The 24,546-nt window shown below is 41.5% G+C and overlaps 2 protein-coding genes across 2 annotated transcripts in view; one reads left to right on the top strand and one right to left on the bottom strand.

The window, feature by feature from the left end:
* Positions 1-1,006, bottom strand: part of chrna2a (cholinergic receptor, nicotinic, alpha 2a (neuronal)) — a 15,936-nt gene extending 14,930 nt beyond the window's left edge. Inside the window, exon 1 of the mRNA XM_078291237.1 lies at positions 934-1,006. Within this exon, the coding sequence (XP_078147363.1) occupies positions 934-1,006 (73 nt within the window). The remainder of the gene's footprint in view (positions 1-933) is intronic.
* A 4,375-nt stretch (positions 1,007-5,381) lies between these two features.
* Positions 5,382-23,340, top strand: ephx2 (epoxide hydrolase 2, cytoplasmic). Its single transcript, XM_071910661.2, has 19 exons — positions 5,382-5,554; positions 7,502-7,580; positions 7,889-8,048; positions 8,856-9,046; positions 11,365-11,487; positions 12,169-12,240; positions 14,972-15,067; positions 15,302-15,380; positions 16,428-16,462; positions 16,894-16,920; positions 18,144-18,229; positions 18,456-18,567; positions 19,319-19,393; positions 19,680-19,722; positions 20,041-20,143; positions 20,713-20,782; positions 21,430-21,510; positions 22,711-22,769; positions 22,948-23,340. Exons 1-19 carry the CDS (start codon positions 5,451-5,453, stop codon positions 23,033-23,035), a joined length of 1,683 nt encoding a protein of 560 aa, XP_071766762.2. The 5' UTR covers positions 5,382-5,450; the 3' UTR covers positions 23,036-23,340.
* Positions 23,341-24,546: the final 1,206 nt, after the last annotated feature.

The following is a 24,546-nucleotide window of genomic DNA, read 5'->3' as shown; positions in this document are numbered from 1 at the left end:
AAGTGTGTTAATCAGCAGCCTGAGCTACTGATTCTTTAAAAAAATACTATTATTTACTTTAAAGCTGCAGTAGGGCTCATGTATCTGTCTTATCAGCCTGAAAAACAAAATGGGGCTGCAACATCTCTGACTTTAGGGGAGCAAGCAATAACAGAATTTTCCCAAGTGGATCAATAATTAAAATAACATAAATATCACTTTATTATTAGGACTACATCAGGTAATTACTCAGGTGAACTAAGAAACAGCTGGTTACTTGTTGACACATCATTTTACATTAGTTTTAAATAACTGCTGATCAACTCAACAGTTTTATTTCAAAATGAGTTTGAAAAGTGACACCTGATCTGATCATCACACATTAAAAAAAATGATTTTTTTTTAAAAGGACAGCAGGTACCTACAGTCACTTTTAGTAATTTTAGAGATGATGAATGATACATTTCAGGCAATGTTTTTCCCCAAAACGAGTATTTCGCATAAATGACTTCATACCCCAGGAAAAATAACTACCTGTATAGTAATCCTATAATCAATTTTAGAAGAATACTATAGAAGTATAACAGAAAACGTGTATAAGCCCTTACAGGAATATTACAGGAATATTATAGTGATACCATCAAATACCATAAAGTACGATAAGATCACTATTGAATACCACAGACACACTGTAAATCCCTATAGAAATATTATTGGAATATCATAGGAATATTATAGCGATTTAATAGGAGATTTTAAAAAAAGTACAGTAAGCCCACTATAAACTCACTATTGAGTAGCAGAATCACACTATAAGTCCCTGTAGGAATATTATAGGAATATTATAGTGATTTTTAATCTGCATACGCACCGTCACACCTGTTTTTTGATTCAGTCCCGTTAATTAATCTCAATAAACGGAGCCGCTGTGTGAGATTTGAACGCCTCACTCACCGGAGTTGATTAAGATCCAGCAGCAAAGCGCCGTCCTCGCGGAGGGCAGAGCCAGATCAATCCCCCCTTCCATGTCCGATCATCGAATGGATTGATTGGAATCGATCCCGTGTGTTTTCACCTCGGGGTGTTCCTCCTGCTCCTCTCCCAGCCGCCTGTGTGTCCCCCTCGCCTCCAAACCTCTGTGTGATGAAATGCTGGTCCAGGAACAGCCTCCCACTCTCTTCACCACCATGCTGCTCCTATAATAATCCTATAATAGTCCTATAATATTCCTATAGGGGCTTATAGTGTGTCTGCGATAGTGAGTGCATAGTGACCTTAGTGTTCTGCACTGCCTATGTAACTTGATCTTTATTCTCTTTCTATGCATTTTAATTCTTTATTTATTCTCTCTTCTTATACACTTTGAATTGCATGTGGTATATAAATAAACTTGCCTTGCCTTATTGTAGTCTAAATTATGGTGTTATTTCTTCTTTCTTTTATCTCCTATGGTATGTAATATTCCTATAATATTCTTATAGTGATTTATTCCCATCTATAGTGATGATTCCCTATAGGATCCTATTCATATGGCCAAAGAATGAATCAGTCGTTCCCAAAGTAGGGTTTGGGGACCTGCAGTGGACCCTGAGGGGTTTCCAGTCCGTCCCAACCAAAATGGTTATTGCAATAAGCAAATAGTTATTGCTTATTTCTTTTATTTATATGTTTTATTATTTACTTACCTATTTTATCTTTTTCTTTCTTTCTTTCTTTTTTATATTATTTTACATTTTATAAGTTGATAATGTCATTTTACCTGACAAATTATGCATTTTTTTGTGTGCACGTTGAATTAAAGTTTGCCTTGCCTTGCTTTGCCTGTAGTTTAATTTTACAACTAGACATTTGTACAGTGAGAGAATACATAAGGATGACTGTTCTGGTCGGAGGTTTTGTTCTTTCCGCTGTTACGTAATTCTGTATTTAGTTATATGTCACAACAAAAACCATCAGATGGGGTTTTTTGGACAAAAATCTCAAAATCTACCTGGTGGGTCCTTTACATGAACAAGATAGGTCAAAACATAGTATATGGCTGGACCGTGTATGGGTGTGCCATGTGCCACGGCCGACCAATGGTGTAACTAACTCCGCTGTAGACTGTTAATACAGAAGAATAGTCCATACATCCATACTGATCTCCGTTCCAGCGCATCCCGTCTCCTCTCTCCGCCGCTGTCCTCTCCACCGCGCCCACGGCCCGCATTGATCCTCCCGATCCAAGCGCCAGTCGCTCTGGTACCCATCGGTGCTGAAAACGCCGTTCGCCGGACACCCGGTGCCGCATCGGCGTCGGGACCCCCGCCGAAATCTCGGCCGGATCACCGGGAACAAATCGGCGCCCAGCTATCGGCACCGGCCGGCACCGTGGCCCCGGGAAGCTCCGGGGAGCGTCGGCAGGAAGCCCTCGGCGCGCCGAAACCTCCATGCTTGTCTGTCTCTCTCTCCGCCGACAGAACAGAGGGCTGTCAGGTGGACTGAGCCCGCGCATATGCATCGAAATAAACGGCGATATGATATAATTGTATAGATTCTACTTTAGCTTCAGTTAGCTTCAGCTTACATGCATGATATTGGTCAGCCTGCTTACTGTGTGGGAGAAACCGGTTCCCGATCTCAGCGGAGAAACAAGATGGCGGAGAAAACGAGCCACGGCCGACCAATGGTGTAACTTCATCACTCAGTCAGTCAGTCACTCACTCAGTCACTCACTCAGTCAGTCACTCACTCAGTCACTCACTCAGTCAGTCACTCAGTCAGTCACTCAGTCAGTGAGTGACAGACATTCAGGTTTATAGGGCTGGCCCCGCTGTTGCGGTCCAGCCCAAAAGGTTGGGAACCGTTGGAATGGATGACAGTTGTAGAAATGAAGAGAAATGCATAGTGATATCTATCTTTCTCTCTCTCTCTCTCTCTCTCTCTCTCTCTCTCTCTCTCTCTCTCTCTCTCACACACACACACACACACACACACACACACTCTGGTCCAGCATCTATTGAAGTCCATCAGGCCTCATTTTAATATTCCCTTCACGTGGAAAAGGTCCATAAAGACAAGTTCAAAAGGCATAAAGATTTGATGTATTTTTTTCTCTGTCTCTCCCTGAACCCAGAGTGAGATCAGAGTGAGATTGTAACTGGCTGCAAAGGCCAGGCACACACACGCACACACACACACACACACACACACACACACACCCTCAACCAAGGTCGACAGTCTCTTGGAGTCTGTCAGCTCAAGTCGGGCGATGCTGCGAGACATTACGCCGCTCCCCGCTCCTCCTCTGTATATTCTGTACCGGATGTGAATATATCATTCAACTCAGACTCGCTAAACTCAAACCAAGTGTTCCAATCAGCAGATTAAAGTGCTGATTTTTAATGTCAAGTGTCTCTACCCACTTCAGCCCTACCAGCTCACTCAGCTGTAAATGTTACTGGGCAAGGAGAGAATAGATGATTTGATCCAAGCAGGAAGGATTAGGGGAGGAACAAAATCAAACACTGAAAACTTGAATCTCAGGTTTGACTCATGAGGAACTAACTGCCCTGAATACATGAGAGTTTATTATGTACTGATGTCTTTTGTCCCATTTTATGCATGACTAAGAGCATGTTCTTCCTGCATTGCATTGTACTCTATGCAGGGCAGAAGTCAAGACCGACTCAGTCTAGTCCAAGTCAATTTCAAGACCAGATCCAAAGGGGGTTGAGACCAAGTCAAGACCCAGACCAGAGCAAACCGAGTCCTTATTCCTATTCTATTCTTGCACTCGTACACACACTCGTGTATCATATGTAACAATCTGCACATATACTGTACAAACTGCTTTGCACACATGGGCTACATTTGCACATGTATGTTGTACACATAGTTTTATTTTTGCCTTGGTGTTTATTCTTAATTTTTTTATTCTCTTTTTGCTTTGTTTTGTCTATGGTTTCTTAAGTGTCTTGCTGCTGTGACAATTTGAATTTTCCACTGGGATTAATAAAGTTCTTATCTATTTATCTGTCTATTCAAGACCAAAATAGGCAATAATAAGTTATGTTAGAATATTTTTAAATAACATTCATTCAATATTTTATGGCTCTAAAATGCGTGCAAATGCATTATCTCTGCAATGAAAAATGTTTAATTTATTGATATGTTGAGTTTCTAGATATATTCCAAACAGTCTCTAATACACTTGATTACATCACATATTCAAAAACCTAAAATGAACATATTGGAGACTAAAACCCACAGTAAAACACAATTAAAACACAATTAACACATTATTTCCTAACCTATCTTTAGACTACTTTTTACACTACTGCATCACCTGAAACCCAATAGATTGTTCGGTGACACTTTAAAGTCACTTGAGAATAAGTTAAATATCATCATTGGACTATCCAAATAAAGTGTGACCATAAAAACGCTCAGAGCCAGTTTGAATTTGCATTTCAAACCACCTGGGAACGTGGTTTCAGACCTGGAGAGAACCGATTCCACAGTTTTCTGCCGTTCAGACTTAACAAAAAAGTAAGAAAATGGGATATGGGACAAAATGGGATTGGAGCTGCATGTTTGACTGCTGCTGACCCATAAATATACTGTAGGTAGTATGTAATGTAATGTAATGTAATGTAATGTGAGGCGATCTGCATGCTGCTTGTTAAAATTCAAACCCAGCTGATTAGTCTGGATCTGAACAGCAGATTAAAAGTTTCTCATTCACCTCCATTCTGTCAAGTCAGTTTGGGAGCATTGTTTTAATACACACACACACACACACACACACACACACACACACTTCAACTGGTATGTGAGTAATTCACACCTCACTTTGACCATTGCTCTACTCTGCTGCGGTTTTGTGTGTGTGTGTGTGTGTGTGCCAAGTGTCAGTCCTCCCACGGACCTCCTTGACCTTTCCTCCACTGTGTGTGTGTGTGTGTGTGTGTGTGTGTGTGTGTGTGTATGTGTTGAGTAGTCTGTATGTATAATAATAATAATAATAATAATAATAATGATAATAGACTTTATACTGTACTTAGAGAAAATAATTATAATAGGCCTAAATTAAAGAAAATTATAAATTAGAGATTAAAATAAAATTACCTACAAATTACATTACAAATAAAAATATAGTGTGTCCCGGTGTGTGTGTGTGTGTGTGTGTGTGGTCTGTGTATGTGTGTAGTGGTGTTTATGTAGTGTGTGTGTGTTTGTGTATGTACTCCTCATTTGCATAATGAAAAGCAGACGCTGGAGTTTTTCCAGTTGACCAAAGGCGTCAACTTTAAACGGGCTGCATGCTAATGAGTGTGTGTGAGCTTATAAACCGGGGAGGCGGATCTGCCGTGAAACTCGGACAGAGGGCAAAGTTTCCCCTCATACAGCAGATCAGAGAGAGAGAGAGAGACAGAGAGAGAGAGAGAGAGAGAGAGAGAGAGAGAGAGAAAACTAAAATATACGACGACATGGCGGAGAAGAAAGCAGTCCTGTTCAACTTGTGGGGAGTTGCTGTCGCCTCCCGTCCTGCTGCTGTTTTCCACAAGTTTGAAGAGTTGAATGAACTTCCACGGTAGGGAGACAGCGCTCACACAGCTTCACTGCAGTGTAAAAAAAATGACGAGTCATTTTAGTTTGTATCCAGATGTGTTTACCCTGCTTTTATACAAAGTATCTTACTGCACTGGCAGATAATTTCAGTATATTTCAACCTATTCATGCCAATATGTCTGTTTTCAAAAATAAAAACAAGGAATTAAATCTTGAAACAATAAACATAGTTGAGGCAATTCCCCTTGCGTGAAATAAAAGTCAGTAAATTATATAATCCTGAAAGTAACCTATGAGATCCTATTTTTATTTTGTTGTTGTCTCATTGCTGTGGTGCTTCTGCAGAGATCACTTGTCAATCAAGCATTGTTCAAACTACTTGGTATTTTTGCAGTGTGTGAGTGAATCGCAGGGCTTGTGTATGGGGGGTGATTAATGCCACAGAAAAGCAAAAGACGGAGGTGAAGCAGCGTCCTCGAGAAAACTAAGATGCTAGAACAAGCAGCAGCATCATCCTGCATGGGAATTAAGGCCGTGTTCACACTTCTGTATTTTTCAAACTGTTATTGCCTTTTTTACTTATAAATCAATGGGTAGTGTCCATTAAAAGTGGCTGCTTTAGATCAGAGCACTTTCTAAAGTAAAAAAAAATTCTCTAAAAAACATCTTTTAGAGAAACGCAGGTGTCATGGACCACAGTTTTTAGATTAGATTACATGCATGTTGGTTGCATTCACCACTGTCCTAGCGTTTTCTTTTTCTTTTCTTTTTTTTTTTAAATCTATTGTTCATTTCTGCAACCTATGTCTATTTTATAATGTAAACAAAATGCTGCATGTCATCGCCAGCTGAACAGAATGTCACAGTGATGAGGAAACCAAGTGTGCATCATGCGATCTGCTTTTTCATACTATCAGCACAAAATGCAGTTGAGGCCGCGCCCTTTGTCATCACTGTCATTGTCATGGAAACTAAACTACTAGCTTAGCAAGACTATATAGTAAAACTATAGTAAGACCATAGTAAATCTACATTAGATGATTACACAACTTGTCATTTTGAAAAAGATAATGCACATTGCTATGAATTGGTTTGGAAAGCAAGTGATACAAAAAAGAAAGAAAAATAAAATTGCAGTTATTTCCAGTTAGGCTACATTAATTTGGATAGGCTGCCATGAAATATGTCCCTGTGAGTAACGAGAGGACAGGAAATAAAAGAGGGTAAATAAAATTGTCGAATTTAGGATATGACTCCAAGTGGTCCGGTCAAGTTTATATTGAAAAAGAGGGAAGTAACGAAACAACTTCATTGCTTAATAGCGACGATGATTAACAGCAACAGCAGCTCTCACACATAAGCCTCAGTCAAAGTGAGTGTGTATCCTATTAAATCCATTCAAAATCGTTGCAACATTGTTGACAGCGCTTTGCCTCCTCCTTCTCCTCCTCCTTCTCCTCCTCCTCCTCCTTCTTTGTGGCAGCAATCCCCCCTCATACACACAGTGAAACAAAGAAAGTGTCTGTTAAGTTACATAATTATTTGAGAATCCCAGGACTTCATGGCTTGTGGATCAGGTTTATGTTTTTTTCCTGCAGCACTGATGACTTGGCCTGGTTATCTAGTTGCATAATCAATAACCTGCAGGAACGATATTAGGCTAATGATGCGGTCAACATCGTTTCCATATTCCCTGAATAATATTACCCTAACAAAACACACTCTGTTGTATTCCTATAATATTCCTGTAGGGACTTAAAGTATTTCTGTGGCACTCAAAAGAGAGTTTATAGTACTTAAGTGCATCTTGTTGTTTGCTGTGATTTTTGCATAGTATCTTTCTAAAATGTATTATTGGATTACTATAGTTGTTTTTTATGGCCTATGCATGCAAAGTGAATGTAAGTGTGCATATATCGTTTCATGTTCATGTGATCCTCCCTCTGAAGTCGACTTTGTGCTGTTTCAGAGGTTTCCTGTGCAGCCTGGCGTCCCAGAGGAGCAGCGCTGTGAGGCGGGCGGAGCGGGGCGAGCTGACGCTGTCCCAGGTGGGAGAATTATCTCCTGTTAGCATGATCCACCATTTTATTTTATTACTCCTCTGTCCTCTGTACCCACTGTCATCCAATCCCGACTCAAAGATGAATCGACTTCTTTGCATATAAATTTTCCGCCCGCTGTTTTAGATGATTGTGGGGAAACTTTGCAGAGTCATCAGCCATTTTTTTTTTTTTTTTCACGCTTAATAGGAGAAGAACCAACCTTCACGCCTCAGTTGTCTTCTATAGTGGGATGATTCACTACAACTGCAAACTTTTCGGTGTGTGTGTGTGTGTGTGTGTGTGTGTGTGTGTAGATGATCCCAGAGTTTGAGGCGGAGTGTGTGAAGGAAGCCCAGGCCCAAGGAGCGACTCTGCCGCCTGATTGGTCAGTCGGAGGCTTGCTGGAGGAGCTGAGAGACACGACGGACGTCCAATCAGCTGTTCTGAAGACTGCTGCCGCTCTACGCTGCAATGGTACATTCACACACACACACACACACACACACACACACACACACACACACACACACACTCCCAAAAACTTGGTGTTAAAGGTAAAATCCAACCTGAACACTGTTAAAAAAAACAGCTGTTGGTGATGTACGTTGCATTTCTGGATCCATTTGGTTGTTTGGTGTATTTTTCTTCTTGGTGGATAACTGGCCAATCGTAGACGAGGTGACGTCACCTCCAGATATTTCCAGCAGCTCCAATGGAGTTTGATGTCAGAAAATGTTTCAGGATGTAAAACATCAGCGGTAAACGTCAGGTTTTGGTGTCAGTCCCTCAGAATCAAAGAGCGAGGGCTTCTTTCTAGAGCCGCCATTTTGCACCGAGAGACATTCAACAATCATACAGGGAGAAATCCATCGTAGAAGAGGAGAGAGACCAGTTTCTCCACCCACAGGAGCAGGAGAGAGACCAGTTTCTCCACCCACAGGAGCAGGAGAGAGACCAGAATGCACTGCAGCAGAGAGACAGGTTGGGGTTTGAGGAAGGGGTGCGACTGGCATCATAGACATGTATAACCCACAGCTGAATTATCCCACTTTCAAGCTATTTATGAGTCTAAACGTTCCACACCCATTCTCTGGAAGTTGTTGAAAGGCATTCTGGGAAATGTAGGAAATCACTAACTGCAGCAGAAGTAGACGAGGCAGGTTGAGGGAAAGTGGGTTCACCAAAAAAGTAAATTACAACACTTCATCACAAAATAACTTTTTCATGTTTATGATTCTGACCGCAGTCTCACCTCACCACCTCCCCTTCCCTCCCCATCAGGGTTACTGACAGCTGTCCTGGCCAATCAGTGGGTAGATGACACTGCTACTGGAGACGGTCGGGCCCGCCTTCTCTCGCTGCTCGGCGGCCATTTTGACCTGGTCCTGCAGTCCTGTCGCTCGGGCCACAGGGTCCCCGAGCCCGCCATGTTCACCTCCGCTCTGCAGCGCCTGGGGGTCGCACCGCCGCAGGTACACACACACACACACACACACACACACACACACACACACACACTGAAGGTGACCTTAGCCACCATCTGCTGCTCTCAGCACTGTTTCACCACAGTAATATTATTATCAGTGTTAATGATCCCATATAATGCTATAATCAATTCCATTATGTTACATGATAGATATCAGTAAAGCCTGGCACAGATGTCAGCTGACTGTCTGAATATGATATATTACCCGACTTTATTAAGGAGTAGGCTATAATATGGATGTAGATAAAGTAAAAAAATAGATATGAATATCACTATAAGCTTTTCCTCTCTTGTTGAGGTGTTTAATGAATTGGACGTCAACTGAATTGTGTAAAATTAGATTTTTAGTAATTTATTTAAATGTAGTTTAGACATACAGAGATGATTCTTATCGATTTTGGAAAAACTGTCTTTCATACCTTTATCAGGACGCTGATAAATATCTTGTGACCGTGAAATGTGAAATGTGAAATGTTGGCAATTATTTCCACATAAAGTGAAGCAGCAATTTTTTATTGCATTTTTTTATGACACACTTTGAGAACTTATTATATTGTATTTATTGTGTTTACACTGTCATGTCTAACTGCACTAAATGTAGTCTACATGTAGTTTAAATGTAGTTTAACCCTCAGAAGTCCGAGCCATTTTTGTGCTCTATTTTACCACCTTAAATTTTTTTTTTTAACCCAAGTGCTTGGTGTCATTTTTTTCAGCACAAACTCAGCTTTTAGGGTATATCATTTGTTTTTCACTTTCAGATACTGTATAGATGCAACAGATCCAATAACACACAATAAAGAGAAATGTAGTGTAGTGTATTGCAGTCTTGTGCATTGTATTGTCTTGTTGCACTGAAGGAACGTAATTTAATTCCTCTACATACTGTGCACTGTATATCTGTGTATGGTTGAATGACAGTAAATCTTCTTGACTTGAACCTGCAATACATGTAGCTGTGGCGACTGTTTTGTAAATTCTAGAAAAACGATCTTCTTCACCTGAATTTCAAAGCGTCAAAAATCATCACTTTGTCAACGAAGGACTTACATTGCCTTTAATCCTTTAAAATCTACTATCATTTGTTTAGATTTAGTGTTCTCAGTCACTCTGTGGAGAGTAGCTGTCACTTTTTCTCTCATTTTGGAGTGAAATACCAAAGTGCTGAGCAGTGACGCCCTGCTGGCCTCGCAGGCTGCAGTTGATTTGCAGAATAATGGATGCTATTGTTTTCTGCCTGACAGTCCGTCCAGCAGCGTGACCGCTGACCCGCCTGCAGGGAAATGAAACCTTTAATAAGGAAGAAGACACATATCATATCCAAATTTTTATCTTTTATCTGTGTTTTTATTTTTGTGTGTGTACGTGAGTCAGAGAGAGAGAGAGAGAGAGAGAGAGAGAGAGAGAGAGAGAGCTGGTGTTACAGTGGAACAGCAGCAGAACAAAGATGTTTTATTCCTGTAAATTGTGTAAAAGGACAAATCAGGATCCCACAGAACATGTTGAACACCAGGAACTAAAGGGTTTCCTTCCAAAATGAGACAACCATCGTCTGAACAAAGTGACCCATTCTCTTACAAAATCACTTCTTCTACAAAACAAATCTCCCATTGTTAGTAAGCGGTGATTTCTCAGTGACAGTTATGAGCTGATATGGTTCTGGGGCGGCTGTTCAAATCTACCAAAAGTGTCGAATTGACTCTGATGGCTGAGGACTGAGAGAGATATCTTGGACATAAATCAGAACGCAGACCAGTATTAGTGGAAGGAACAAAGATTCAAAGAGAGAGAGAGATCCAAGGAAATTATAATGAAAACACGTCGATCTTTTTGTGAAAAATGAATATGCTGCAGACAAGAGGTTTAACCAGAATAACTCTATATGAAAAAAAAGAGAGGGAGAGAGAAGAGGGAGAGAGAGAAGAGAGAGAGAGAGAGAGAAGAGGAAATGTGTAAAAATGTGTGTAGAAATGCTTAGGAATTTGCTGAAAATGATTTACCCATACTTTCAAAAGGGGATATTCGGGCTGGTTTTGTCCCAGTCTCAAGCTCCGCCAATCAATTTGACATTAGAAAGCATATCATGAATCTAAATAAATCAGTATGTAAACAAAGCCAGCAGTGGGGTGACAGTGTTTCATCAGTGGGGCCGAGCAGTTACTGATTTAAAGAGACGATAAAAACAAACCGACAACATCCAATCAATCTTCTTGCGTTTGCGAGCATCTGTGATCGGCCAGTCGACCTGTGGCTTTGCGTCTCAGGCTGTGTGAGCGGCTGTTTGACCTGTCAGTCTTGTTCCAGGCCGTGTGGTTGGATGTGGAGGAGGAGGGAGTGAAGGCGGCAGAGGCGGCGGGGATGAAGGCCATCCTGGTGGAAGATCTGACCGACGCTCTCAACAAACTGGCCGACTTTACCGGAGTTCAGGTACGGGCCGGTCCGGAGAACGGGAACGGGTCGGGACGGGGAAATTTGAATGAGACACGATCTTCCCGCCCTTGAGCAAGGCACTTAACCCTCCAGCTGGGGTGGAGAGAGCACTGAAACATCCTGCTAAAATATAGTACTAAATAATAAATAAAGTAATAAAGTACTGTCACTTTGATGAAACTTTACTGAAGTAGAAGTAAAATTACTGCTGTAAAAACCGAGCCGAGCAAAAGCAAACAGTGGCTCATTCAGAATGTAGTAAAATTTCCTGAGTCGGGAGAACATTGTGTGATCTTTCCCTTGTGATGCAAAAAGGAAGAGGACAGGAAAAATAAATTATAAAATAAAAAAGTGCATAAAACCAAATGCAGTAAAACCAAATGACTCTTCTCTGCTGATTGTCCATTCACAAACTAAAAACTAAAATGACTAACTACTCCAAAAAGTACAAGTACACAAAAAACCTCCTCAGTTATCCAGTTGATTAAACAGCTGGTAAGTTGTTGTCAGACTTTGTGTTGCAGAGTGATGAGACTCTGCTGCACTTTGAGCTGCTGCTGTCTCTGCTGCAGGGGAAAGAACAGTCAACAAAAAAGAGTCACCGCAACTGAATTAGGTCAAACTGGTTGTCAACTGTGTGTGTGTGTGTGTGTGTGTGTGTGTGTGTGTGTGTTCCAGGCTGTAACAGCAGAGAGCTTCCCTCCGTCCTGCAGCAGTGATGAGGTGTCACATGGATATGTCACCATCAAGGTAACGATTTCTATTGATTTCTACTGCATAAATAAACTAGAAAATGTGCTCAGTAGAGCACAGACCTCCTCCATGTCTGACAACACCCCGCAAGGAAGTTATGCACCTTTTGGTGATGCCATGCCCACCACCACGCCCCCAATTCACATGAAAAGTGAATCAGTTCTTCCTTGGCCCACAACCAGCCTTCAGTCAAGTCATCTCAAGTTTAGCCCTTTATCACAAGCATGTCTCAGAGGACTTTACAGAGAATGTGTCTAGCTAGATCTAACTAAACACAATCAGTGGTGAACAAAATTATGTAGGACAAACATAGCGAAAAACACAAAGTAGGCAGGAGCAGATTTAGCAAGACAAACAATCTGCCTATTCTACAGTCTAACCTACCCGGCACCCCAGCCTTAGACCCTAATGCACACAAGGAAAAACTCCCAGGAAAAACCTTGAGAAAGAAACCTTGGGCGGGCTGAGGCAGATAGGGATCCCCCCCCGGGACGGCTTAGCGTGCAATAGGTGCCGGGCAAAACATTGACAGAGTCATGGGCAACAATGATGACAGAAGAAAACAAGAGAGAGACAAAAAGGTGGAGAAGCAGCATGCGGCGATGAGAGGGGGCTGAGGCCGGCACTAAAGGAGCGAGGGCAACAGTCGTAATTCAGCGTCCAGGTGGGACCAGCGGAAAGGAAGAGCGAGGCCAGCACTGACGACGAAGAGCCAGGGCAGCACCCGTCACCGCCAGGTAGAACACTGACCTGGAGTCAGAGAAGAGGAGAGAGAGGAAGCAGCGTACACACACACACACACAACACACCCAGACACACACACACGTACAGACGAAGGGGAGAAAAACAGCTGCACACAGAACACACAGGGTCAGAGACACGATGGGAGGGAGCGGCAGCAGGGATGGGACTAAGGCCAGCACCGAAGACCATCAGGGTCTGAGGAATCTGAGAAAGGGTGGAGAAACCAGCCGCACACACACACACACACACACACACACACACACACAGAGCTGTGCAGAAGCAGCACAAGACCCAGACGTATTTGGGCACAGACACGCTCATACAGACAGCAGATAGGAAGTGATTAGACACAGTGTAACCAGGAGGCAGCCCTATGCTATGTTCCCAACGGCAAATTTCCTTATAAATACTGTCTAAGCTAGGGTAAGAGAATAGACTGTGTCGAGCCCAGGCCAACGGTGCTAAGGTAGGTCGTATGACTGCGAGAAAAGATAGGTTTTGAGTCTAGATTTGAAGATTTCGACAGAATTAGCTTCCCTGACTGTAAGAGGTAGCTGGTTCCGGAGATAGGGAGCTCTACTGCCTGCTGATTTTTTCTTGATTCTATGGACAGTAAGGTAGCCAGCGTCCTGCGATCGGAGGGCACGAGGGGGAATATAAGGGATGATGAGGTCGGATAGATATGATGGTGCAAGCCCATGCAACGATTTATAAGCTAACAGAAGCATCTTAAAGTCAGATCTGGCTTGAATTGGGAGCCAGTGAAGGGAGGTTAGGATAGGAGTAATGTGGTCAAATTTTCTAGTTCTGGTTAGTATTCTGGCAGCAGCATTTTGCACCAGTTGTAGTTTTTTAATACTGCAGTTAGGTAGGCCAGAGAGTAAGACATTACAATAATCGAGTCTTGATGAAACAAAAGCGTGTATTAAGGTTTGATTTGCGAGTACGTAATACAGTTTGTTGTAGAGTCAATGCTGCTGCCAGAAGGGTCGATATGAATAAGGTTATGCTGAGAATGTTTGTCTCTGCGATGGCAAAAGGTGCCACGGCGAGGGCGGGACACAGTCAAGATTGGATACACTAAGCTATCTGAGCTATCAGACTCCAAACCCGCACTAGGTGAAGTCCTGGCAGGCTGTCTAACAACCTGCGACCCAGCATGCCTTAGGGGAGTGTGTCATGCCTGTCTCAAGCACCTGTCCATGTTCCTAGACAAAATGTGGGCACCCAACCCAGTAGGGTGTATGCCATCTGTCTTAAGCATGCCAGGTTTACCCCAGAAGGAGGGCCAGTTATCTAAAAACATAAAACCCTGTTGCTCACAGTACTTGGCCAGCCAGCGATTAAGGGCGACTAATCTGCTGTAGATATCATCATTATTAGCCTTCATGCCAAGTTTTGTGTATTACTGCCCTGGTGGAGGTAATGATTATTGGTAATAATACTACCACTACTACTAGTACGAAGAAGAAGAAGAAGAAGAAGAAGAAGAAGAAGAAGAAGAAGAAGAAGAAGAAGAAGAAGAAGAAGAAGAAGCAGGTTAAAGTCACAATGAAATGAAAAATGTCATTTTTTCACCTTGTTTCTCCATATCAAAATGTACACTTTCTTTTTTACAATAAATGCCAAAACATGTACAAATCTTTACTTTATTGTAATTTTATATCAACATCCCATCACTTTCACGTCCTGGGAAACAGGAAGTGTATTTTTAGTTACTTCATGTTGTACCAGTAGGCAATATAAAAATTCCAACCAATAAAACCATCACAGATTTTTAAACACCCCCCTCTGCCTCCGCCCCTCCCATCATATAAAACCTGCAACTGCATAACTTTTAAAGTGACATGGGTGGCAGCGGTGCATTTTTGGGTGTTCACTGCTTGTTTCTCTCTCTCTCTCTCTCTCTCTCTCTCTCTCTCTCTCTCTCTCTCTCTCTCTCTCTCTCTCTCTCTCTCTCTCCCTCTCTCTCTCTCTCTCCCAGCCTGGTGTGCAGACTCATTATGTTGAACTTGGCTCAGGTCCTCCAGTCTTGTTGTGTCATGGCTTCCCAGAGAGCTGGTATTCCTGGAGGTACCAGGTACACACACACACACACACACACACACACACACACACACACACACACATTGTTCAAGTTCAAACTCGCCATTATTCATTTCAGTACAGATGAAAGATTTAATTTAAACACAACAGACAGACGATACAATGTTCAGTGTACTGTATGTAAATATTAAAAACGTGCAAGTTCAAAGGTTAACATGCAACACACACACACACACACACACACACACACCTCCCTCTTGTTTTGCAGATCCCGGCCTTGGCAGCAGCAGGTTTCAGGGTTTTGGCTCTGGACATGAAAGGATACGGAGAGTCCTCAGCTCCCACAGGTGTGTGTGTGTGTGTGTGTGTGTGTGTGTGCACTCATTCTTATGTCAGACTCATGTCTTGGTGCAGTGATTTTACAAAGCTTAATTCAGAATATTTTGATTTTGTTTTATTACACCACACTGGCAGATAATTTTACTGGTTTCAAAATATTTTCCATGATAATGTAACTTGTTTCAAGACAAAGTTACTACGAGTGAAACTGTCTTCAAACAAGATACTTTAACTAAAAATATTCTGAAATTAGCTTAATAAGTCTGTATACAAGAAAAAATCACTGGTCATTTTTTGCAGTGTGCATATATGGTTGCTTATCATCACTTTTCACTGCACAGGTAATGTAGGTTATCAGGGACAGATTCCCATAAAGACTTATCACCCTGCAAGAAATGTCTAACAAGTCATTTAATCAAGTATTGAGTCATAAAATCTGATTTGGAAGCAAATGGAAAAAAATTGCCAAATGAGATCATTTCACTTGTTTGCAGTGTAGTTTCACTTGCTTTCAAGTAACAGTATCTTGAAATAATTTGAAAAAGGAAAGATCATTTTAATCTGATTTAAAAAAGTTTTTTGAATCGTGTCGTCAATTTTAAAGACTCAACACTAGATGTAACGGACTCACACTGATGGACTCACACTCTTTGGACGTCCTTACTTCTCATTTCCTGCACAAAAGGCCATTTTGCATGCAGCACACACACACCGCTTGTTTTCCCTCCAGGCTCGTCTGTTTACAGTTTTAACAGAGAAAACCACAGTATAACTGAACGACACGTAGGAGCCAAGAAACATATTCTGATTTGAATTTGTTTTGAATTTGATTTGAATTTCAAATTTTGGATATTACACGGAATACACCTCCCACAAACATGGAATACGAGTGTGTGTGTGTGTGTTGTAATTGTCTCTGCGTTTTGGGATGTTACCATGCGAGAGCAGCCTGTATTCTCCGTCCTGAACCACACACACAGCGTTAAAGGTTCATTTCACGCTTTGTGTTTTAGTTAGAGCAGTTGACTGTATTTCGTCTCCTTTTTCTTTTACAGAAATAAAGGAATACTCACAGGAGCAGATGTGCCAGGTACGAGCCGCACCGACACCGCATCACACAGTGCCCTGAAATGAGCAAAAACTCTGAAATGCAAGGGAAAGGTTTTGGTCATGGTTAAATAAGAAAGACTTTCGCTCAAAAATTAATTAGAAAACGTATTGTCATGAGTTGGGAATTGAATCTCCCCCTCCACACCTTTACTTTCCACCGTCAAACTACTTCCTGTTTCTAGTCATGTCTCCTCCTAATCCTTTCCTGCTGGGGAAACGCATTTCTCTCACTTTTTGTGCACGGAGCATGTATTTGCATTTTAAGACATTTTGCTCATTTCACGAAATGTCATGAGACCAGACTGGGTTACACACAAAGTCTCAAAAGCCACATTCCCCTCATGTACGCACACAATCATTTTCTATCTGTGGTGAATCTAACATATTTAAATCCTTCCTTGTCTGTTCCAGGACTTAATCACCTTCATGGACAAAATGGTGAGTAAGACTGATGCTCAAAACTACTATCTTTCTCTCCCTCTGTCAGAATCTGAATGGCTTTATAAGCATGAAAAATACAGCTGTGTTTCTAGAGCGCTCATGAATATTAATAAGAACTAGATTAGTGACAGTCTCTTTGGCTCCTAGTGCTTGCTAGGGTGTTACTAAGTGGTTGCCAGGTCATTACTAGTGGTTGCTAGGGTGTTACTAGGTGGTTGCTAGGTGATTACTAGTGGTTGCTAGGCCATTACTAGTGATTGCAAGGGTGTTACTAGTGGTTGCTAGGGTATTACTTGGTGGTTGCTAGGTGATTACTAGTGGTTGCTAGGTCATTACTAGGTGGTTGCTAGGTGATTACTAGTGGTTGCTAGGGTGTTACTAGGTGGTTGCTAGGTGATTACTAGTGGTTGCTAGGTCATTACTAGTGGTTGCTAGGCCATTACTAGTGGTTGCTAGGGTGTTACTAGGTGGTTGCTAGGTCATTACTAGTGGTTGCTAGGGTGTTACTAGGTGGATGCCAGGTCATTATTAGTGGTTGCTAGGGTATTACTTGGTGGTTGCTAGGTGATTACTAGTGGTTGCTAGGTCATTACTAGGTGGTTGCTAGGTGATTACTAGTGGTTGCTAGGGTATTACTTGGTGGTTGCTAGGTGATTACTAGTGGTTGCTAGGTGATTACTAGTGGTTGCTAGAGTGTTACTAGGTGGTTGCCAGGTCATTACTAGTGGTTGCTAGGTCATTACTAGTGGTTGCTAGGGTATTACTTGGTGGTTGCCAGGTGATACGAAGGTGCTAAGGTAATAAGTATGAGTAACAATAGTAGTGCGCTCACCTTGTAAGCACACTAATGTAAACTGTACAGATTCATACAAGTTGCCAGTTCATACATGTACACAACACTTAGCTTACCTTAATCAAAATAAAGAATCACACACAAACTGTAAAACAGAAGCTCTCAGGGATTACAGGAGGTTTGTCCAGCAGTTTTCTGTCTGATCGGTCAATATTCATTTTTGATTGTCTTAGTCTGGAAACTGTAACATAAATAAAGGCCTACGATTTGCAGCAAGATCAATTGTATGGCTGTCCTCACCTAAAGGTTTTCATCTTTTCTTTAACTTTGGGAAAGCTGCATCTGTCTTTCTCTCTTACCATCCCTTCTCTCTCTCTCTCTCTCTCTCTCTCTCTCTCTCTCTCTCTCTCTCTCTCTCTCTCTCCAGTCTATACCTCAGGTCACTCTGATCGGTCACGACTGGGGCGGCTTCCTGGTCTGGACCATGGCTCAGTATCACCCTGAGAGAGTCAGGTGGACACACACACACACACACTCACACACTCACACACACACACACACACACACACACATACACACCTTCATATGCATACACTCATATAAATTCACACACATGTAAACAACACACAAAAACACACACATTTCCAAACTGCATGTCCATCAGTGGGAAAACGGAAACAAATGAAAAACTGTGTGTGTGTGTGTGTGTGTGTGTGTGTGTGTGTGTGTGTGTGTGCAGGGCGGTGGCGTCTCTGAACACTCCTCTGTTCCCTGTGGATCCCTCTGTTCCGCCTGAGGAGAAGCTGAAGGCTCTTCCCATATTCGACTACCAGATCTACTTCCAAAAGCCTGTAAGTCTGTGAGCAGCATGCTGGGAAACACTTTGGTCATTTTGGTCGTTTTCCGAGGGCAATTTCATTTCATTTTACTTCAGAATAAATTCGCATTGCCGTCTGTCCTCGACCAGTCTATCTTCCAAACTTCAATGTTGAGATTTTTACCATATTGTTTGTTTTATATTTTTGTTTGGTGTCAGTTCTCTGATCGAACACCGCGCCTCTCTCTCTCTATGAACTTTCAATGGCAGCCTGAGCCAGACTTAAGAAAACATCTTTGTTTGGTACAGATCCCCGCAAAAATCACACCATAATCATTTTAATACGTTTTTCAATGAAAATGAGAATAATGACGTAAAAATTATCATTCCCTCTAATATCTCAAATCATATCGCAATTGCAATATCAGTCAAAATAATCGCAATTAGATATTTTTTCAAAATCGTTCAGCCCTAGTGTGTGCATATTGCAAAGAAATCCAGAGCAACAGACAGGCTGCTGTCAGGAGTGTAATCCATACTGACTGCTACAGACATTACACAGACAGGTCCAGTACAGATATTAGATGTGTGTTTTCATGTCTTTTGGTTCTTCAGTTCCTCAGCAGAAACATCTAAACCACTTCCCAGTAAATTTTCAGCTGGCTGTAGTTTTCTCTCCCATAATCCCCTCCCTATATCTCTGTGGAGGTCATATATATTCCATAATCAAACATGTGTATGTATGTGTGTGTGTGTGTGTGTGTGTGTGTGTGTGTGTGTTGCAGGGTGTAGCAGAGGCGGAACTGGAGAAGGACTTGGAGAGAACATTCAAGATCTTCTTCTTTGGCAGTGGAGACACGGTGAGTAGACACACACACACACACACACACACACACACACACACACACACACACACACACACACACACACTACATGATAGCACTCTCATTCTCATGAAGAGCAATTAGTATCAGGTCTATATAGGTGGAAATCACATTCAAAACTCTCTCTTTCTCTCTCTCTCTCTCTCTCACACACACACACACACACACACACACACACACACACACACACACACACACACACAACACACACACACACCTTCTTACTTGTAATAAACACTGTGATTATGTGTGTTCTCCTCAGGTGGGACGTCCTTCTATCAGCACCGCTGGAGTCTGTGCTAGAGGTGAGACTGTAATGCTTCTGATCAGAAGTGTTTCATCTGTAGGCAACAGGCTGATAAACTGCATTTTGAGAGCATCTTACTTCCTTAATGTGATGCATTTCCTGTTGAAACAGGATGTAGGGGCGGGACATAACGCGGGGAGGGACCATTCAAAAGTGTAAAACGATGGGAGATCAGTTAGGGAGAGAAAGGCAGTTTGATTTGATGGGAGGGTAATAATAGCTGGGATGGGAGGATAATGCTAGCGGTTTGGTTTGTCTTTTTAGGCTGTTTGTTTCAGAGCAGGTTTGTGTTGTTGTTGTTGTTGTTGTGTTGCAGGCGGCCTGTTTGTGGGTTTACCTGAAGAGATCCCCAGGAGCCCCATGCTGTCTGAAGCCGCCCTGCAGTTCTACGTCAGCCAGTACAAAGAGAGAGGCTTCAGGTCCCACACATACTTTCTTTTTTGGATTGTATCAGCTGCCGATAGCTGATATTTTGTTCAATATCAATTCAGTATTTTTAAATTTGACCATTTTCATGACAAAAAATGACAAGTATTCAGTGTATTCAGTGGAAAAGCCTCTGAAACATCATTTAGACCATCATGGGTCACTAAAACTCTTCATTGAAATCCCAAATAACAACAATAAAAAAACATTCATTCATATGGAATCTGATCATATTGGGTTAGACTCAATGCAGGTTAGGGGCTTCCCATAGACAACCACTGTAGTATTGATCAACTCTACAATAAATATGTAATCAATCAAACTGCATCATATCCATCATATCAGAGGTGAACAACGCTGACTGGCTAAAATACGATTTCTTCATAAAAAGGCCAATAAATGACCATTCAGTTACAGAACGGTACTCTCTAATACAAAGACAAGCTTCAGGTAAAAAAGAGAAGAAAGTGGTCTTTACTAGTCACACACACACACACACACACACACACACACACACTCACACACACACCTCTAAACACTCCTCTTGTGTTTGGTTCCACAGAGGGCCGCTGAATTGGTATCGCAACGGTGACGCAAACTGGAGGTGGATGTGTTCCCGTCCGACTGGGAAGGTTCGTCATGACACACACACACACACACACACACACACACACACACACACACACAACAGGAGGCTGCCAGTTAAAAAGGGATTGATTTTATTTACCAAATAGTGACATTTCCAAAATTAGATACCGAATCATCTGGAAAAAAAAAGTGACACCTACTCTTACGAAACGATTTCCTGGCACAAAATTAAAGAAAACGATGGTACTTTCAAAAGGAGAGCATGTAATTTAAGTGCTTTTACAGACTGGTTCCTCACTATTAGAGATATTAAACATGAACTTTAAACAGTTGTATATCGCTTTTTGGAATAAAACTCTTCAAATGTACAGGGATTTGTCTTGGAGTGATTGGTATGGAAACAAATCGTAGCATTACCCCCAAACACTTCCCTGAACAGTACTTCATATATTGTGCCACATAAATAGTGTGTTTACACATAGCCTATAGGTTTTTTTTTAATTCAATACACATCTATATTGATGATTCACAACTGTAGTTTTGCAAGTTTCAAGTTTGACTACAGGTTTAACTGCTTTACCACAAAAAGATGCAAAAAGCTATTACTGAGGGTTTTTTTGTCAGACAGCTTTTGTTCTTCGTTTGCCTGTGTGTTTATATGCGTACGTGTGTGTGTGTGTGTGTGTGTTAGCTGCTGATGCCAGCGCTGATGGTGACTGCTGGGAAGGACCCTGTGCTGGCGCCGATCCTCTGCCAGGGCATGGACGATGTTGTAAGAAAATAAAAAGAAAAAGAAAAGAAAAACGATGTGCAGCGGCTGTTATCCTCACTAAATTTTCATCAGTTTATATATCTCGCTCGTTTAATTCACCCAAAGAGTTTGAACATTAATTTGAATTTACTCAGTGAAGTTAGTAAGCTAACAGTGGAGACTGCAGAAAAACAAACTAAGAAGTGCCAGAATCATATTTTAAACTCAGAGCCAATCACTGCTGCCTTATCAATATCTCAAACCAAACAGACTAACTGTGTTATTCTACTTGAATTTGCCTTTTTATATATATAGCTATTATTTGAACATGATTAACAAACTGTTATTTCAAGATTTTGAGTCATTGCCTCATGCCAAATAGATTTCCTACTGTGCTACCGTAATTCCTCTAATATTGGCCCGGGCCTTTATTTACCTCAACTGCAGAGGGTACCAGGCCTTTATTGGAAGCAGGCTTATATTAGAGACAGGCCTTTATTTCTAATTCCCTCTGTTTGATAAGTATATTTGCTCATATTTTAGTACGAAGCCTCCTTGTTTTCTGATCTGCTTCTGTTGGGGTTCGTTAGGTAGACTTTTTTTTGTTACTGCAATGCATTACGATAATTACGGTAATCGACGACGGCATGCTCCAGAGACTTCCGCCGGCTGAGCCGTCTTGTGGCACTTGTACGTTACTACAAACTACAGTTACAAACAGGCACCAGGAGTTTACCGGTATCCACCGTTGTTTGCATGTAAGCTGAAGCTAACTGAAGCTAAGAATAGAATCTATACAGTTATATCATATCGCTGTTGGAGGATTCGACACGCCGAGGGCTAGTCTTGTTTCCTTTGTTTTTTTCCCGGCCTGTATTTGAGGTCGGCCTTTATTTGTTCGTGTCGACCACGGCCCCGGCCATTATCGGAGACCCGGCTTTTAATTGACTACAGGCCACTATTAGAGGATTTACGGTATTTCTTATTACGTGTGTGTTATACTTATTCAGTTGTTTAATGAAAAATCATTAAATATATTGTAAAATAAAAAGTCTCTTTATGATTGAGATGGAGGCGTGGCTATGTGACATGACACCCAGTATGACAATCAAACAGTAAACTTTGTCTGCACTTAATCTACATTTTATGAAAGTCTACTTACACTCTGCATACAGTGTGATTATACTCAATTAATCTGAAGTCTCTCTGCCTTAATTGCAGATCCCGAACCTGACTAAAGCACACATCGAGGAGTGTGGGCACTGGACTCAGATGGAGAGGTATGTGTGTGTGTGTGTGTGTGTGTGTGTAGCTGTGCCTGCTGTCTATGAGCCCTCATTAGCAATCAGACACAATTATACACAATAGCTGCCGTCTGTGAATCCTTTGATATGGATTTTGGGACTAAACTGTGTGTGTGTGTGTGTGTGTGTGTGTGTGTGTGTGCGTGCGCTCCAGGCCAGCGGAGGTGAACAGCATCCTGATATCTTGGCTTCAGGAAACACACAAGAAGGCCGGAGGTGTTAAGATGACACCAAAACTGTGAGGAAGGACGGAGGGAGGGAAGGAAGGAAGGAAGGAAGGAAGGAAGGAAGGAGGGAGAGAAAGAAAGAGAAGTGGTGCTGAGATAAAGATAGACAGACAGATAGATTCTATCCTTTAAAAGAATACACTGAACTTACTAAGGAAAACACTCATCACTCAACTTATTGGTTTCTTCATTTTGGTGCGAAACCCTTCCTGTACTAATTAATAAACTAATTTATAACATGAACTGACTAAATGACTGTATGACCAAACTCTATGAGACATTTACCTTCATTTTCTGCATTCCCAGCCATTAAAACAGAAGTCCAAACAAATATTTCACAGTGTATGAACAATTATTCTGAATAATATGATATAAAGGCTGTTTCCTAATATGTAGATTTAAAAAACAGTTAGTGTATGTGAGAGTTTGGGATAGAAGGAGGAAGAGATTTAGTTCTTTCAGTGATTTATTATATGTTGTTAGATGAGGCTGGTGGAGGAGAGTGTGCATAGAAAGAGAGGATGATAGGAAGAAAGAAAGAAAGAAAGAAAGAAAGAAAGAAAGAACAGAACAGGATGGAGACAGGATGAGAAAAACTAAATGAAAACAAACTGAAAGTGAATCAAAGAAACAGAAAATAATCTAGGAATGAAGAAAATCAAAGGGAAGAGAAACAATGGAGATGAGTAAAAAATAATGAATTCATAAATGAAATAAAAAGATAAAAAGAAACGAAAGAAAGCATCAAAGGATTAGGAAATAAAGAAATTAAGTAGACGAGAAAAATTCTAAAGAAACAAAGTAAGAGAGAAAGAAGGAAAGAAAGAAACAAATGAAAGTGATTTGAAGAATCAAAGAATGAAGAATTAAGGGTCAAAGACAGAAAGAGAAAGATAATTAATGAAAGAATGAATTAAAAAGAAAAGAAACAGGCATGATAAGAAGGAAGGAAAGAAAGAAAGAAAGAAAGAAAGAAAGAAGTGGGTGGTGGTGATGGTATTATGGCAGCAGTAAAGCCACTTTACAACTAACTGCCCACACACAACACACACACACACACACACACACACACACACACACACACACACACACACACACACACACACACACACAACACACACACACACACACACACACACACACACACACAGACCAGCGGCTATAACCTAAGAAGAAGAAGAAGGACCAATAAGCTGGTTAGTGTATTCACATTTACAACATTTCCATATTCATTCACAATGTCTGTCAATCCACGTGTGTGTGTGTGTAGGTGTGTGTGTGTGTGTGTATGTGTGTGTGTTAAAGAGAGCAGCAGAATAGTTCTGGCATCTGCTTCCCGGTGTTAAATGGATCTCCCACTCTCTGTCTCCATGACTGAGGCCCTGTGGGTGTGTGACGTACTGCCACACACACACACACACACACACACAAGGCTTGGGCTACTCTATGCATCTACACAATGTCACACACACACACACACACACACACACACAGATGTGCAGACATGCATTGTGGGAGTGCTAGTG

The sequence above is a fragment of the Centroberyx gerrardi genome, chromosome 21 (genome assembly GCF_048128805.1).
Source record: "Centroberyx gerrardi isolate f3 chromosome 21, fCenGer3.hap1.cur.20231027, whole genome shotgun sequence".
Classification (NCBI taxonomy): domain Eukaryota; kingdom Metazoa; phylum Chordata; class Actinopteri; order Beryciformes; family Berycidae; genus Centroberyx; species Centroberyx gerrardi.
Note: the sequence above shows the minus strand (reverse complement) of the source record. Positions and strands in the feature narration are given on the sequence as shown.

What these genes read in the sequence shown, in the direction of transcription:
- ephx2 (XM_071910661.2), top strand. Translation starts at nt 5,451, where the DNA reads ATGGCGGAGAAGAAAGCAGTCCTGTTCAACTTGTGGGGAGTTGCTGTC. An exon ending in CCGACTTTACCGGAGTTCAG is followed by an intron (nt 11,488 to 12,168) that starts GTACGGGCCGGT and finishes TGTGTGTTCCAG; the next exon opens with GCTGTAACAGCAGAGAGCTT. An exon ending in ATGGATATGTCACCATCAAG is followed by an intron (nt 12,241 to 14,971) that starts GTAACGATTTCT and finishes TCTCTCTCCCAG; the next exon opens with CCTGGTGTGCAGACTCATTA.